The 16,109-nt window shown below is 44.6% G+C and overlaps 1 protein-coding gene across 3 annotated transcripts; it reads left to right on the forward strand.

Annotated features, from left to right (window-relative positions):
• Positions 1–7,747: 7,747 nt before the first annotated feature.
• Positions 7,748–15,724, forward strand: LOC117707892 (protein S100-A15A). 3 transcript variants are annotated; one of them, XM_076932826.1, is made up of 3 exons: positions 7,748–7,964; positions 9,082–9,261; positions 11,258–15,724. In XM_076932826.1, exons 2-3 carry the CDS (start codon positions 9,112–9,114, stop codon positions 11,432–11,434), a joined length of 327 nt encoding a protein of 108 aa, XP_076788941.1. In that variant the 5' UTR covers positions 7,748–7,964; positions 9,082–9,111; the 3' UTR covers positions 11,435–15,724. The 3 variants fall into 3 exon arrangements, with proteins under 3 accessions (XP_076788941.1, XP_076788940.1, XP_034357362.1); XM_076932825.1 differs by having other exon boundaries at positions 7,749–7,964; positions 9,060–9,261; XM_034501471.2 differs by having other exon boundaries at positions 7,751–7,964; positions 9,043–9,261; positions 11,258–15,723.
• Positions 15,725–16,109: the final 385 nt, after the last annotated feature.

Here is a 16,109-nt window from a genome sequence, read left to right on the forward strand (position 1 = left end):
GGTCTCCCATGTCTGATACCTTTTTTTTTCTAGATAGTCTATGGCTTGTGAGGGGCATTTTCACCCCTCAAGCGGCATAACTTCATTTAAACTATACACACACACATATATACAAACATATACACAAAATATTATATGTAATTTTTAGTGACATGAAATAATATGCTTCTCTATGGCCTTTTTTTTTTTTTTTTGGTTTTTCGAGACAAGGTTTCTCTGTGTAGCCCTGGCTGTCCTCTCTGTAGACCAGGCTGGCCTTGAACTCAGAAATCCGCCTGCCTCTGCCTCCCAAGTGCTGGGATTAAAGGCGTGCACCACCACCGCCTGGCCTCTATGGCCTTTTCAAACAACATTAGTATTATTTATTCCTCCTCCACTTCTCTCTTCCATTGCCACCTTTCTTCTTATCCCAAACTCTACCTGCACTGGGCTTTACCCTTGAAGTCCAGCCCCACCCTCCACACTGAGAGTTCTGTGGCCTAGAAGGATACTCTCCATCTTTGGCCTTTTCAGCATAGGGTCATACTAGACTCCTCTGAGGGCCATAGCAGAACCCAACCAATATTGAAAAGTCAGACTTTTATTCACACAGACATGGAGGAAGTTGCGGAAATTCTCCTTCAATATCTTTGTCCCATCTGGCTTCTTGATCATGTCACCATTATCCCTGTATTCATGAAACGTGTTGATTCCGCCCACCATGGACTTTTCAGCTTTAGTGCTGTTCATGTTTGCTTTCACAAGTCTGTAGGGAACAAAGATAATGATCTGGTTTTCCTCCTCCTCACTACTGAGGGAAGGAAGACTAAGGCAGGGCAGAAAGAGCTTATTGCTTTCAATGTGATGTAATAGTTATTGTTCAAAAAGAAAGGTAGGAATGTGCCTGGGACATTTGTTTATCTACTCAGGAACCAAGGTGAAAATATAGGTGAACCAAAGTCTAGCAGTGGAGACCATGAACAGGATGCAGAAGCAGGCAGAACTGGGGGTTAACATACAGAAAATGATTGAGCCCTAAGATAGTGCACCCAGCTGCACCCAGTATTTGGTAGACCCCTCCTTAGGAAGCATCAGGACCAATTCTTCCAGCTTCAAAGTCAAGGTTAGACTGGTGGAAGCAGGATACTGTCCTTGGCCATCTGCTCTCTGCCCATTCTCTATCAGGGACAAGGCACCAAAGGGCCTCATCATCACCCTTCGTAAGATATTCATGAAATATTGTGTAGGCTCCAAGTGTGAGCATGTGAATAAGACTGAGAAGATATTAAAGCCCAGTCCTGGACTAGTCAGACAATTTCTAGAACATCCTGAAGATGAGGAAACAAAGACGGATGACTACAATAGGCACCTGCTGAACCGAAACAGCTGTTTTGCTTCTTACGCTATTGGGTCAGGTTGTTCACGGTGGTTATCAGCATCGCGCTTCTCTCTTCTCTCTGGCCTGTTGATGACAGGGCTGTGGCTAGCCTCAGGCCCCACAATGCTCCTTACCCTTCAGGTAGTGGGATGGGCTAAGAGAAGGGTAACACAGTCCCAGGAAATAAGAGTCAATTGCTGACTTACCTGAGCTGAGGATGGTCCTAACGAGAGGACAGGTAGGATGTGTGCCCTGAACATAGAGCAGTCCCTTTATAAGGCTGGATCTCATCATGGGGCTGGAAACCATAGAGCCACTGATACAGTCAGCTTCCTTTAGTGTTGCCCTACTTCATGTGGGTAAGACACACCATGCTGTGCTCAGCCCTTCCAATGACCAGGTTCTGTATCTCCCAAGAGATCGTATTTGGAGCAGAAAGCTGTTGTTGTAACTCATCTTAGCACTTGGGTGGCTAGTGGATAGGCAAATGGAAGAGAAACACTGAGTTGCTAGAATTTTTGAGCCTGGGAGGCAGTATGGTTTTATTTGATCATTCGCCTGACTTACAGAGTTCTACACATTTGTCCCGACAGCTAGTCACAACGGCCCCACAAGTGAGTGTTTAATGGACCAGACATTAAGAGTCCTGCCGCATCTTCATCCCTTCTTAATTCTCATAATCTTAACAGTTAGGATTTATTTTCATTTTAGGTAAAGAGAAGCTGACATGTACAGAGTTAAGCAAACTCAACAAGTTCACACAGCAAACAAACAGTAGAAAATCCCACTTCAAATCCATTCTCCTGTCCCCTAAGCTAAAGCCCCCCACCCTCGGCTCATCAGCAACTACCCTTTGGGAACTAACAGTCCAGGGAAAGGCAGAATCACTTCAGTGCAATGGATAGTCAGAAGCTCACAGGGTTCTTATGAAGAGGGGAGGAGAATTCTGGTGCCACTCTCCTGTTCTCCGTTGCCTGGATTCAGTGATGGAAGAACCACTAAGGACTAAGTCTGGAGCAGAAGATTAAGAAGTTTGAATATATGCAAAACAGCCTATGTTTTGCTTGCTATGGTACTAAACCTGACGTGCCCCACTGTGTTACAGAAAAGGCTAGTGCGGGGGGCAGGGGGGTAAGAAGAAATAGTTGGTCAGTGGGAGTCGGAAAGTCAGTGGAAGGAAAGTGGGGGATGAGTAACTAAAATGGGACACTTTTCTATTACTCTGAACCTGGAATTCACCACGAGGCACAAGAGAGTTCAAGGTCCATTTGGTGGCCAGCCCTTTGGGCATCTTAGGCCTCCACTGAGCTACGATACTGCTTTCCCTAGGTAGTGCCTGCTGTCTTAATCCACTTTATTCCAAGTTTCTCCCTGAGGGATCCCCACTGTAACCAAGGCCTCTGTTTCTCTCTCTCCACTTCTCCACATGATAGAAATACCACTCCATGTCAACAGGCTATAAACAACTTGAATGAAAATTAAAATAGAAATAGTTGAACTTTATTGTATCTATACCATGGACATTATGCAGTTGTTTTTCTTGGGGGCCATACAAGGGTTTCTTTTTACTTAATTTTAAAATTAGTATACAAGTGAATGAACTTCATGATGACATTTTTGTGCATGCATGCCGTTACATTTTTCTAACAATGTCTTCTCTTTCCTCATCATTTCCGCTCTCTCACATCAGTTCCTCCTCCCCACTCAGTTCCCCTTCAACTTGCTTGTTGTCTACATGAGAGGTCACCTGCAAAATTTGTCTTTGTGAGTCTAGATTATTTTGCTTAGGACAACGATATCCATGGCTATTCATTTTCCTGTGGATGACATATTTTTCTTCTTCCTTATGGCTAAATGAGACTCCACCACGTATATAGGCCATGCTTTCTCTGTCCATTCATCCATTTCTAGCCATTGATGGGCATCCAGGCTGAACCTATGTATGGGGGGTTTGTGAATAATGCCTTAGGACGCATGAGTGTGTGGGTATTTCTGTGGTATACTAATTTAGATCTCTTCAGGTGTATTTCCAGACGTAGGAGAGCTGGATCATATGGTAGTTCGAGGAGTCTCCATGGATAATAAATACTGTAATTCACATTTCTACCAGCAGTGTGTCAGGATTCCTTTTCTCAGCATCATTATCAGCATGTATTGTTGTTTGAGTATTTGACCATAGCCATTCCAACCGACATGAGATGCAATATTAATTTAGTTCTGATTGATTTTCTATTGACTACAAATGTAAAACATGTTTTCTTTCTCTCCCCACTCCCCAACTCCCGAGACAGGTTTTCTCAGTGTAGCCTTGGCTGTCTGGAACTCACTCTGTAGACTAGGCTGGCCCGGAATCTCACAGAGATACAGTTGCCTTTTGCCTCTGGAATGCTGAGATTACAGGCATGTATCACCACCCCCAGTATGTTTTCATATTATTTTGAGTCACTTATCATTCTTCTGAGAACCGCCTGTCTGGTAGATTTTATTGATGAGCTGATTTAGGTTTTGAATATTTAATTTTGGGTTCTTTATTATCTTAGATATAAATTCAATGTCCACTGTACATACAGCAAAGATTTTTCTGCTGTATCTTAGACTGTCTCCTCACTATTTGTTTGTTCCTTCACTGGGCAGAGGCTTCTAGATTCCAGACAATCTCATTTCTGACTTCTTGCTATTATTTTCTGAGCTTTGAGAGTCCTTTCAAGAATGTTCTTGCCTAATGTTTCCCCTTATGTGTTTCTCCTGCAGCTTCAAGCTTTCAAGTTTTACATTAATGTCTTTGATTCATTTTATAACTGACTGTTACAAAAGGGGCCTATCTGAATCTATAAATTGCTTTTGGTAGGATGGTCATTTTCACAATCATCTCACTATAAATCCATCTCCTGATATCTTTTCCAACTTTTCTTTGGGGTTTTAAAGTTTTCATTGTACAGGTCTTTAATTTTCCTGGCTAGGTTTTCTTCAAGACATTTTTGAGGCTATTAGTATTCAGAATTATTATGGAAAGGTGTGTATTCATTTCTGTCATTTTGTTGATTTTATGGTCTTTTCTACCCCAGCATTGTTTATTTGTTCCCTGTGTTTATTCTTCTCTCCAGACTGAAGTATTTTTTCTGGTAACCTCTGTAGAGCTGGCTTAGTAGTCATAGAGTCCTTTAATTTGTTTTTATCATGATAAGATACTGGTTTTTTTTTTTTTTATCTTGCAGCTCCAATATCCCCTTTCATTCTGTGTTTCTAATGTTTTAGATATAATACAGCATGAACAATTTTATTTTCTGGTTTTATCTATTTGGTGTTCTATAGACTTCTTGCACGCGAATAGGCATCTTTCTACCAGGTTTGGGAGCTTTACTTCTATAATTTACTGAACATATTTTCCATGTCTATGCCATGGTAATCTCCTTCTATGCCTCAGAGGTGAGATTTTTTTTCATGGTGTCCCCCAAATATCCATGATCTATTAATGTTTCTTTTTATATAAATACATTTTATTTAATTTTAAGTTAGTATACAAAGTACTAGGTTTCTTCATGAAATGTTCATACATACTTCTTTTTAATTTTTTTTGAGAATTTCATGGACGAATAGTGCATCTCCACCACTCCCACTTTCTTTTTCTCTCTCCTTCAAAGTTAATAATCTCACCTATAATTGTTATTGATACAGGGATGTATGTATAGATGTATACTCCATGGTCTGATTCTTCTGCTCTGCCTTCCACCCTTGACTCTGGTTTTGACATGATTGTTCTGTGGTGGAGCTTTCTGCTGAAGCTTTCATTTGGCTTACTGAGAATTTTATTTCCAGCATTGTTTCAGTTTGGGTTTTCTTAAAAAAATAAAAAAAAATATCTGCATGGATTTCTTCATTTTATTCTTATCTCTTTGTTTTCATTGTCATGGATTTGTATTCTTTTCTTCCTTTTTTGTTGAGAAAGGTGTGTGTGTGTGTATGTGTGTGTGTGTGTGTGTGTGTGTGTGTGTGAGAGAGAGAGAGAGAGAGAGAGAGAGAGAGAGATAGAGAGAGAGATGGAGAGAGACAGAGACAGAGACAGAGAGAAATGGAGAGACAGAGAGACACAGAGAGTGTATGTGTGTGTGTTTTAACCTATGAGTTAAGGTTTACACATCTAGAGTTAGTTCTTTGTTGTTTTTTTGTTTGTTTCTTTTTTGTTCTTCTTTTTCTTTTCTTGTTCTAGTCATCTTCTTTCATTACAGGTTACAATATTCAGGGTGGGGCTAATTCACAGTAGAGCTAGGATGCAGGTTTCCTGTTTGTCTGCTATTTGGGACTATAGACTATCCTAACACAAGCCTCTTGTCTGCTATGGTCTAATGCCTTCAGCAGCTTGATAAAAGGGTTTGAAACAAGATCTTCCTAGGAAAGGATGTGGTCCTGAGTCCTGTCCTCTAAAGATAGGACAACTGGAGGGTCCCAGCCAGGCATCTTACAGGGTTTTAGCACTCTAGGTCATATGTGGTGTCTGGGGAGTCCCTGCGGTGGGGAGGGGGATGGGCTGGGATATGGTGAGTCCCAGAGTGGGGAGAGAGGCCAGAAGCAGGTGGTGATTCCTGAAAAGCAGCCTTAAGCTTGGGTGATCTGAGTGGATGGGGTCGGGCAGGAAGTGCAGTAGCATAACCTGGTGTCTGAATCACTGTTAGTGAATAGAGAGTCCTTGGGAGGAGTGCGATGTGATGGGGTGGGGGGAGATAGGCTAGAAGGAGGTGCAGAGAGTCCCTGGAGGAGGTGAGACGTGATCAGGGAGGGAGACAGGCCAGGAGGAGGTGCTGGTCTCTGTCCGGCAAGCAGCAGTTTGGTTATTAGATCTTCATTCCACATGTGATAGCTACAGCTGAAATACAAAATATTATATACTATTTGTCTAAATACTAAATGTTTTACTTATATTTTTTTACCTATGCTTCTAAGTTATAGACATCACAGTGGTGAATTTTTTTTAATTATTGCTTAAAAATCTCTAGTTAGTCAATTTCTTGGGATAAATTATCAGTGAATGATGGATGAGTCAAAGATATTTAATAAAGTTCTCTAGGTTCTAGCTTGGCATCTCCAAATAGTTGAGAAAATTGAGCCATATTTTTAGCATAGAAATACAATAGAGATTTGGTAGACCACTTGTCTGTTGAGGAAATTGTGTCGTTAGAGGGACACAAACTCTAGAGAGAAAGGTACTGGGTTAAGTATACTTAAGGGTGTCATTGTGCTATGGTTGTTGTGGTGCTTCTGGTGCTGGGACGGAGCCCCGGGGCTCTAGTACACTTCACGCTGTACCTTCAATTTCTGGAGAACCTTCTGGGATGCAGCGCAGACTTTCAATCAGTTGCTTGATCTTTGGCACCACCTTCTGGGAGATACACTCATCTGCCTGCGTGGTCCCATGTGTGCTACTTGGGTTGAGATGGTCAGACAGAAGCCACAAATGAGAGAAGGCTTGTAACTGGGGTGAGATGAAGAAGGAGAGTTCTTTATAATTTGTTCTTTATAGTTAAGTGACCCGTGTGTAGAGGACAGATGTACAGGTCTGGACTACTCAGTAGAGTTAGTTCCAGGTTGCAGTTGGTTATTTCCTAATGGTCTAAACGGATCCTAGCCGTGTGTGTGTGTGTGTGTGTGTGTGTGTGTGTGTGTGTGTAGGTGTAGGTCTTGACCTCCATACATTGTCTAGACTACTAAAACAATATCTTAGCTCTTTCCACATAGAAAGTCAAGGTTCAGCACTGGCTAGGTGCACAGGGCTTTTACCTTTCATCTCCTTGCTGTCCGGAGCTTTGCTCTTTTAAGCATTCACGAGTACTATGCCAACTCCACGTCCAGAGCAAGACATGCTCTTCCATACCTCCAAGCCTTTGCTTGCACATTCCCCTCTACCTAGAGCTCCTCTGTTTCCCAGAGTAACTCAAAGTAACTCAAAATTTCTTTTCAAGACACTGCTCAAATAGCACCTCTCTAAATTAAGTCTGCCTCATTTCTTTTTTCTGGGAGAGGGTGGCCTTTGATGGGTGCCCTGGTTGTCCTAGACTTGCCCAGGGTACACGGTGTCCACGTATAACTGTCAGCCTTCTTATTCAACCGCATCCTGTGAACTAGCTGGGTAAGTGTCTTATTCATATTGCTTAGCAGAGGACCCGGCATGCTGCAAGTACTCATGAAATATTTGTTGATTGAGTGATGAATGTGATTCATTATTGTGGACTTTAGAGGTTCACTAATTGAGGGAGGTTGTTTTTAAGAGTATCCCTGGGGCTAGGGGGTGGGGTGGGATGATGAGCTCTGATTGGAGGCGGTGGATGTATAATGAAACCTTTGTGATTCCTAGGTTTTTCAGGTCCTGGAGGTGGGTCCCTAAAACCAGGAGTGTGACGATGTCATCCCAGGAATGCAGTTAAGGTTTGGTCCTGCTGTAGAAGAACCTGTGGAAAGTCACACACTGGCTGTCATAAATGAGTGGGCCGGGCGTGGGCAGGATGTCTAGCATGGTGGAAGTTGCCCTGCTCATAAGTCTGCCTTTTATCTGATTTCCAGGATCATACAGAGGCTAGGCTGTGGATGCCGGGCAGCCCTGCACCAAGAGCAACAGGTCAGTGCCTCCTCCAGAACAGTCTCGGGAGTGGTGTGGGCTGTGCTGGGTGTGTGCAGCTCTTAGAGAGCAGAGATCCTCAGTTTGCCTGTTATGGAGAACATGAATAGTGTGAACAAGTGCTCCAACAATGGAGCTGTGGCCCCAAAGTGGTTTTAAATCCCAGAGGACAAGCGTGTCTTTGGGCTTGCCCACAAATACAAGGATTTGAGGCCAATTCTATGTGTAGCAGCTGTGTAATTTTGGTAAATTCCCTAGCCTCTTTGGATTTCATTTTCCCTCCAGGAGAATAGCATCATGATGCTCAACTCCTGTGTGGATAAAATGGGATAATGTTTGAGATATTCTGCCTATGATCTACCTGGCCCAGAAGAAGCTGGATGCATGGCTGATATGGTTGTTGTTTGCACAGGGCTTAGGGAAGGCAGTTGCTTTCTATTACCTGTACGTCTGTATGAAGAATGGAGTGACGGGCCTTGGGCATCTGATGGATAGTGCATAGTGCTGTGAGAAGGCCCCAGGATAGGAAGGCTGAAGAGACGATGCTGGGGGTGGTCAACTCCTAGAGAAGATAACATTGCAGATAGTGGTGGGGACAAAGGTGTCAATGGCTGTGCTGTCTGTCTGTATATTCCAGTGAGAAATAAAACTCGAACAGCACAATGCCCGGTCTGATTCTCCTGTGCAGTATAGTTATCTTAATGTTCTGCTGGTCCCACCAAGCAGTTTACTGTAGAGGATCTTGCCTCTCCAAGGATCTCAATATTTTCATTGTACACAACAAAAACAGTACCTTGCTTCAAATCATCTTTAATTGGTTCAGATCTTGACTATTAGCAGCGAGGAGACCACTCCTGGACCCAGGAGGCCCTCAGTTCCAGTGCAGGGACTCACTCTTAGATCAGGTAGGAAAGCTTGTTGAGGGCAGAGTTGAACCAAGTTCACATGGGACCAGCAGGGGTGTGAAGAGGCCCTGTTCTGATGCAGCAGGGAAGTGGGCAGTGGGGGTCTGGTGGCAATGTCTCTAGGAGGAAGAATTCCTCCTGTCAGCAGATCAGGTTCTTCTTTCTCCTTACAGACTCTCCACTGTCCCAGAGCCTCCTTGTCTACTCTGCAGATCTGCCTGTACCCCGAGGGTCCATCAGTCATGCCAGACACACCAGTGGAGGACTCCCTCTTCCAAATCATACACTGCTTCCATCACTATGCTGCCCGGGAAGGGGACAAAGAGACCTTGTCCCTGGAGGAGTTGAAAGCCCTGCTCTTGGATAGTGTGCCTCGCTTCATGGACACCTTGGTATGTAGAGTCTGGGGCTGGAGTGGAGATGAAGAGAGAACCAAAGTGCCCAGAGAGTGCTGTGTGTAGGTGGAAGGAGCTGACTCCCATGAGAATCTCCTGTTCCTAAAAGGAGGAGGGAGGAGGGAGGGCATGCAGAAGGCAGGGTTTGCTTTATTTCCTGCCCTTCCCTCCTCTGAAGTCACCAGCTTGGTTTCACTCCAGTCCCACAAAGAACTAATCTCTGAGACTATGGCTTGATACCACACCTTTGGATTCTTCTGCCTCCTGTATCCTGTGAGCATGACAGGTTCAAAGCTGTTCTCTCTTCACAAGTGACATTGCCCTAAAGTCAGATTCTCTCTGTGAGCTCTTGGAGCATAAGCCCCTTCACCAACGTGTCTGCCGCGAGCCTGGAGTAGGTAATTTAGGCTGTGGAGGCTGCCCTGGTCTGGTGGGCATGGGAAATATAACCTCTTCCACTTCCTATGCCTAGGACTTCTTAGAGTCAGATGGAACCAGCCCTAGATCTTGGGCTTATAGAGCCTGCTCATCCAGTCTGTGAATAGTTCTAATCCCCAGCTACTGCATTTCTTAGGGACTGTAGCTCTGAAGGAAACTGTGGGTGCTGTCTTCTGCAGTCTGTGGTGTCCCGGGCTCTCTCATCTGCCACCTCTAGAGGAAGTGAGAGTCTGCTCATTCCTGTAAAATATCTCCTTCACCTACTTCCAGGCTTTGAGAAAGAACCTAAAGACAACCTCATTCTTTCTGGAATGTTCCTTTGAAGGCTTAGAAGATAGCCAGGATAGGAGTTCCTTGAAAACTGTTTTAAGGAAATATTTCCCTCCTGGGAAGAACTCCTTGGGGCTGCCTTGGATTACCCAGGCCTGGATCATAGAACCCATAGTATAGCTTTTGCTGCAGGGCTCTTGGGGGCAGACACGAGGGCATAGTTGGTAGACTTGGTAAGGATGAGCGTTGATAAGGGAGCTGAAGAGAGTCCATCAGAGGTAGAAAGATCTGTACTCTGGATGTGATGGGGTTACAGGATGGTGTGCTGGTAAGGGGAGAGAAGCTGCTGATTTCCTACAGGGGTGAGGGACTGCCCTCTAGGTCTGCAGCTACTTACAAATGCGTTACCTTCCTCCCCTCACATGCTTTCTAGATGCTTCATTCTGTGCTTGAGCATGCCCACATATACCAGAAAAATCTTGCTGAAACCTGATTTCCCTGACCCTCCCTCATTTTCTACCATGTCCTCCCATCTCTATCTGTCTCATATCTTCTTTGTAAACAAGAACCCCGACTTTCCTCACATTCCTCTCCCATCTCAAACAACCCTTTCTTTTGCCATTTGGATCTTCAGCCCCAAGGCCCTCTGCTTGAATATCCTGGGCAGCTCCTGTGGCCGTTTCTCTGCCCTATTCCACTTTCTGCACACTATAGATGAACCAGGCAGAGTTTCATAAATAATGCCCAGGTAGGTAGCATAGCATGCAGATTTCTGCTCTGCTTGGAGATGGTCCTGCTGGAGATGTGTGTGTGTGCAAGGAAACAGGTCCACCTTCCCCTTAAGGAGCTCTCGGTATGGAGAAAGAAGGCAGTGTCTTGCTTTCAGGAAGCCTGTACAAGTGTCTTTTGTGGAGAGCTTACAGTGCATCTGCAAAGCCAGCATAGACACTTACTTCACTGTATGTGAAGTGGTTCTGGGGACTCCAGGCTGCTGAGTTCAACTCAGGAGTTACTTACAGTTCTCTTTTGAAAAGGCTATTTTTGGTCTCTGTGCCTACTCCACTCTAGCTCCAGTGACCCAAGGTGTCTATCAACACCAGCGCCTCTTCAGCCTGATTTTGCAGGATGTGGTGTCACCTTGTCATTCGTTGATACTCATGGGAGAACTTGTTTCTCTGAATGCTCCTTGAAGGGGGATCATGCTGTTGTAATCCCTACCATCGCCAGCAGGGACTGGTGTACTGAATGCACACTGTGTGTTGATGCTCCTCTTTGTATTTGGCAGGGCCGCAGGCAGCCATACTACATCACAGAGCTCTTCCGGGCGGCTGACAAAAACAAGGACAACCAGATCTGCTTTGATGAGTTCCTGTACATCTTGGGCAAACTGGTGAAGGACTATCATCTCCAGTTCCACCGGCAGTTGTGCATACATTACTGCACCCAGCACAGCCTCTACTAGAGGGAGGACAGGCAGTCTCTCACCACCGGAACCTCTCCCCAGAGACATGGCCTGACAATGAACGACTTACAGAACTCAGCAATGTATTTCTTCTTAGGTGTGCACACATGTGTACAAACAATATCACAAATATTTCTGGGAAGTACTCAGGGCATGGTTCTTGGTATCCCTTAATGTTCAGTAAAAGAAATCCAATCTTTATTATCAGGAACATCATTTTGGGCAGGAGACATGGCTCCTGCCTTTAGTGATCCCTTGTTTAATGGAGGAATACTGGCCTTGAATTCAAGGTGCCCTTATCTGATGCAGGTGACCAAGTCTTGCTAACAGAATTCTTATCTGAGGTGTGAGATAGCCTGCTGTCTGGTTTCAGACTGTTAGGAAGGAGCTCTTCTCTGGGCCAGGGCACCCCCTGAGAAGGAAGTAAGACCTCCCAATGATGTTTCTGACTGACCATTCACAGCAAATGCAGGATGGGGGGGGGAGGGGAGCCACACAGATAATGGCACATAGAAGGGGTCCTTTTGTGAGTCTGCACACACAGGAGAATGGGAGAACAGGAGACGCCCAGGACCAGGAAGGGGAGGAGGAGGTGTTTCAAGATGATTTAATAGCACCAGAGACCCAGATGGTATGTCTGGAACAGCAGAGAGCACTCTGGAAATAAGTGTTCAAGAGGAACATGTGAGCTTCATTTACTCATGAGGACGTTGAGATTTGGACTTTATCCTTGAAAATGGTGTAGTGGAATTTGGGTACCAAATTTGGGAATTTGGAAGGATGGATCGTGTGGGGAGAAATGGGAGACTCAATAAGGGGTTCCTGACTATTCTGGACAGGTGCAGTGTGGACAAGTTAGTAGCTGCACATACGGACAGAAGGAAGGGAAGAGACAGGAGAGAAATGTGAATGTCAAAGCCTTAGTCCTCAAGGACAGGTTTTTTTTTTTTTTTTTTTTTTTGTGAGGGAGGGGTCCAGTGAGATCCAGGTATCTGCTGCTGCTGATCCTGAGAAGGTGATGCTAGTTGTTGACCTGGACATGACCCAAGTCACCGTGGAGCCAGTGTGCTAGGGAGCACTGTCCACTGGCTTTCGTGTATGCTGAGTCAGAGAGGCAAGGAAAGTACCTGCGAAGCCAGCAACCTAGCCCAACAAAGCAGCAGATACCTGCTATGGGAAGAGTTGATGAACAGAAGCTGGGAGTTGTCAATCATGGAGGATTTCTTGGAGGAAAGAGTGGCTGGGTGTGGTTGTTACTAATGTAACATGGCGATGACTGGTGTTTCTCCTGATTCTGAGGTATTCGTGACTCAGTGGGCCCGGTCCTGTGGTCCCTGCCCTCCTGACTGGTCCCTATGGCTGCCTGGCTGTGTCATTTTTCTTTTTCTTCCTGGAGCCCAGAGATGAAGGAAGACTCTTGCAGGAAGGATTTCTTTGCCCCAAGGCACTGTTAGTGTTCTACTTGGTGGCCTGTCTTTTCTGAAGACTCTGGGCAGAGAAGTTTGTATTTCTTTCTCCTCAAAGTCTAGTCCCATAAAGGGCATACCTCTATCTTTTGGCAACTGGCCCAGTGTCCTCACACGATTGGTTCAGCAGGTTTTTGAGGAAGGAAAGCAGGAAGGGGACCCATGGAGCTGAAATCTAGTGACTTAGACCTATGTCCCTCTTATGACACTTGATTACTTCTTGCTCATATCAAAGATCCTGGGTTACTCAGCTGCTCTCGCTGAGGGTCCAGGCAGATCCTGCTGGTTACACTGACAGGTGGGTTGCACTGACCTTTCAAGGTCGCAGCAGCTCTGGCAGCCTGAGCACTTGGCACTTACCCAACACTTCCTGATCATTTCCCCACCAGTGCTGCTTCCTTTGCCTGGGTTTCCTCAGAGCTGGCTGTTGAAACACAAGCCTAGGGTCTTAGTCTTTTCCTGTAAACACAGCCCTGCCACTCTCATTCTAGATTGCTCCATACTGTCAGGTAATTACAAATTTGGCCTTTTCTCCAACATGCTTATTTACTTCTTGTTATTGAACTTGGAGGTCATAACCAGTACCCCAAAGTCAGGTCCAGCCACCTCTCCCCAGCAAGCCAGTTAAAAGAGCAAAAATTACAAGTGGGAATTTGAGAAAGATTTATTCATGTGGCCATGTTGGGAAGAAGGACAAAGAGACCCAATGAATTAAAGTAACCTGGAAATTTACACGGAGGGCCAAGGATAAGTATGTCTAGGCAGTCCTAGTCAAGGTGTGGTCCTGCCCATCACTGATCCTGTAAAGTAGTCTGACAAGTTGTTAGAAAGGTGTGAAGTCTTTTTTTCTAGAGACAGGTCCCCCTCTGGCTGGTGCCTTTCCCTTCTCCCACCATGAGATCTGTGGGGGAACTTCCCATTTCTTCAGAGTTCATTGTTTCAATAGTCCGACAGTCAGATTGAGAGGCATAAAATGTTTCTTTAGAATGTCTTCATTTCTGCCAAGCCAGTTATGTTCTCAGCACACACATGTGGCTGCGGCTGTCAGACAACCCTGCTGCCCACTTAGAGGGAATGCTTTCTGGTGGTGAGAGGTCACGGACCCACGCACTACTCATCCTACTGAGGATGCCGGCAGGAAGCCTTCATTCATAAACACCTTGAAATCCAATGAGCCCGAGGAATTACGTTGAGTAGCACGTGTGCCTCGGTTTCCTTATGTTTTACATAGGGAACATTTTACTTGTAAAGTTCAGTCTACTAGACTTCCGAGCAGATGTAAACATGCTTTGAAAAGAGATGAGTTGCTTTTTGGTAAGGTGGTGAATGCATACTCACATAAAACCGTGCCTGGTGGAGAATGTGTATGAACTATGGGCTGATTATGGGTTGGAAAGTTGTGATATAGCATTGGGTTCTAGTTTGCTAGCTAGGGGATCAACTTATCTCTGATGGATGTATACCATTCCCTCTTATGAAAGAGACTTATTGGACAGTGGATAAGGGCTTGTGAGGAACAGAGGAAAGATGATTGGTGTACTGTTGGGGAAACAGATGGGGGGCAGGATGGAGACAGTAGATGCTACCTTAGCTGGGTAGTTAAAATAAGAAATTTGTCAGGACAGAGGTGTTCCAGGCTATGGAGGAAATAGATGCTGTCACATCCTATCTTAAGCTACCTCCATCCCGGCATCTCATAGAGGGCCTCAGTCTCTTCTATACAATGGGGTCTGTAATGCATGTGCCTCATAGGATTGAGAGTTAGGAGGGTTTATGTAAGTAAATCATTGGGGGAGTCCCCACAATGGTACACAAGCACACACCCAGCAATTGTCAGCCATTAGCCTCTATTATTCACTGTTATTACAGTTGTGGCTGCTGCCTTTGTGCACGTCAGGCACTGTGCTGGCTTGTGGTCAGCTAACGATGCCTCAAGTGAGACAAGCAGAAGGCCTCTCCTTGGTCTTTCTGGAAGAACAGGCTGAGGAACCTAGGCTCCTGCATCTATGACACTACTAAGAAGTGACCAAGGAGTCCCAAGGAGGAACATATGTCCAGATCACTAGATTTCAGCCACACAGCCCCCCTTTCTGTATTACTTCCTGAAGCACCTGATGAGCCTAAAGTAACAATGGACCAGATGCAGGGACTTGGTTCATTGATTTGAATATTAACAGTCTGACTCTGGAGGGCTCCGTGTCCAGTTACAGGATCAACCACAGATGGCAACCCTGCCCTCAGCTCTCTCCCATTTTTAAGGATCATTTTGTATGGTTTATTGTGTATGTGATCTCTCTCTCTCTCTCTCTCTCTCTCTCTCTCTCTCTCTCTCTCTCTCTCTCTGTGTTAGGGTTTCTGAAACACCATCCTATGATGCAGCCCAGGCTTGCCTTGAACTCACATTGGTAGGTTTTCTGTGCCCCACCCTCTTATACCTGTGGACAGCACTGATTGGACTTAGTGAGTTATGAAAAAAAGAAGACAACATGAAATTGAGTGAGAGAGGGCTTTGAGATAAGAGGGAAACCGGAGGGGTAAGATGGAGATGGAGAGTGTATATGATATTTCATTGTATATGTGTATGAATTCTCAAAAGTATAATAAAAATGTTACTCCCTGGTAGGTTAACCACTCTTCACGGATGGTCCCACACCCATGTATCTCTCTCACTATTTCTATCTTTATATCTATGTAATATATCTATATCTATGTGATAGATACAATGGGTCATTATAAGAAAAGAGAACATGAGGTTGGGAGGGAGACATGGAGGGGATATAGGAGGAGCTGGAGTGGCAAGTAGGTAGTGAATATGATCAAAATACACTGTATGGGTGGATGAAATTCTTAAAAAATAAAAACAAAATCACGAGTATATTCATGTGGTATTGATACCCATGAAGCAGATTTTTAATTTTTTTATTTACTATTATTTTAAATTCAAAATTTATATAGTATATTTTGATCATGATCCTTCCTCCAACAAGTCCTTCTCATCCACCCAACTTTATTTATGTGAGATTCCATCTTACACATGTCAGAATGACTAAGATCCACAACAAAAATGATAGCTCATTATGGCGAGGATGTGGAGCAAGGGGAAGTCTTCTTCATTGCTGATGGGAGTACAAACTCATACAACCACTGGAAATCAATATAGCAGCTTCACAGGAAATTGGGAATTGATCTATCCCAAGATCTAGCTATAC

The sequence above is a fragment of the Arvicanthis niloticus genome, chromosome 4 (genome assembly GCF_011762505.2).
Source record: "Arvicanthis niloticus isolate mArvNil1 chromosome 4, mArvNil1.pat.X, whole genome shotgun sequence".
NCBI lineage: Eukaryota > Metazoa > Chordata > Mammalia > Rodentia > Muridae > Arvicanthis > Arvicanthis niloticus.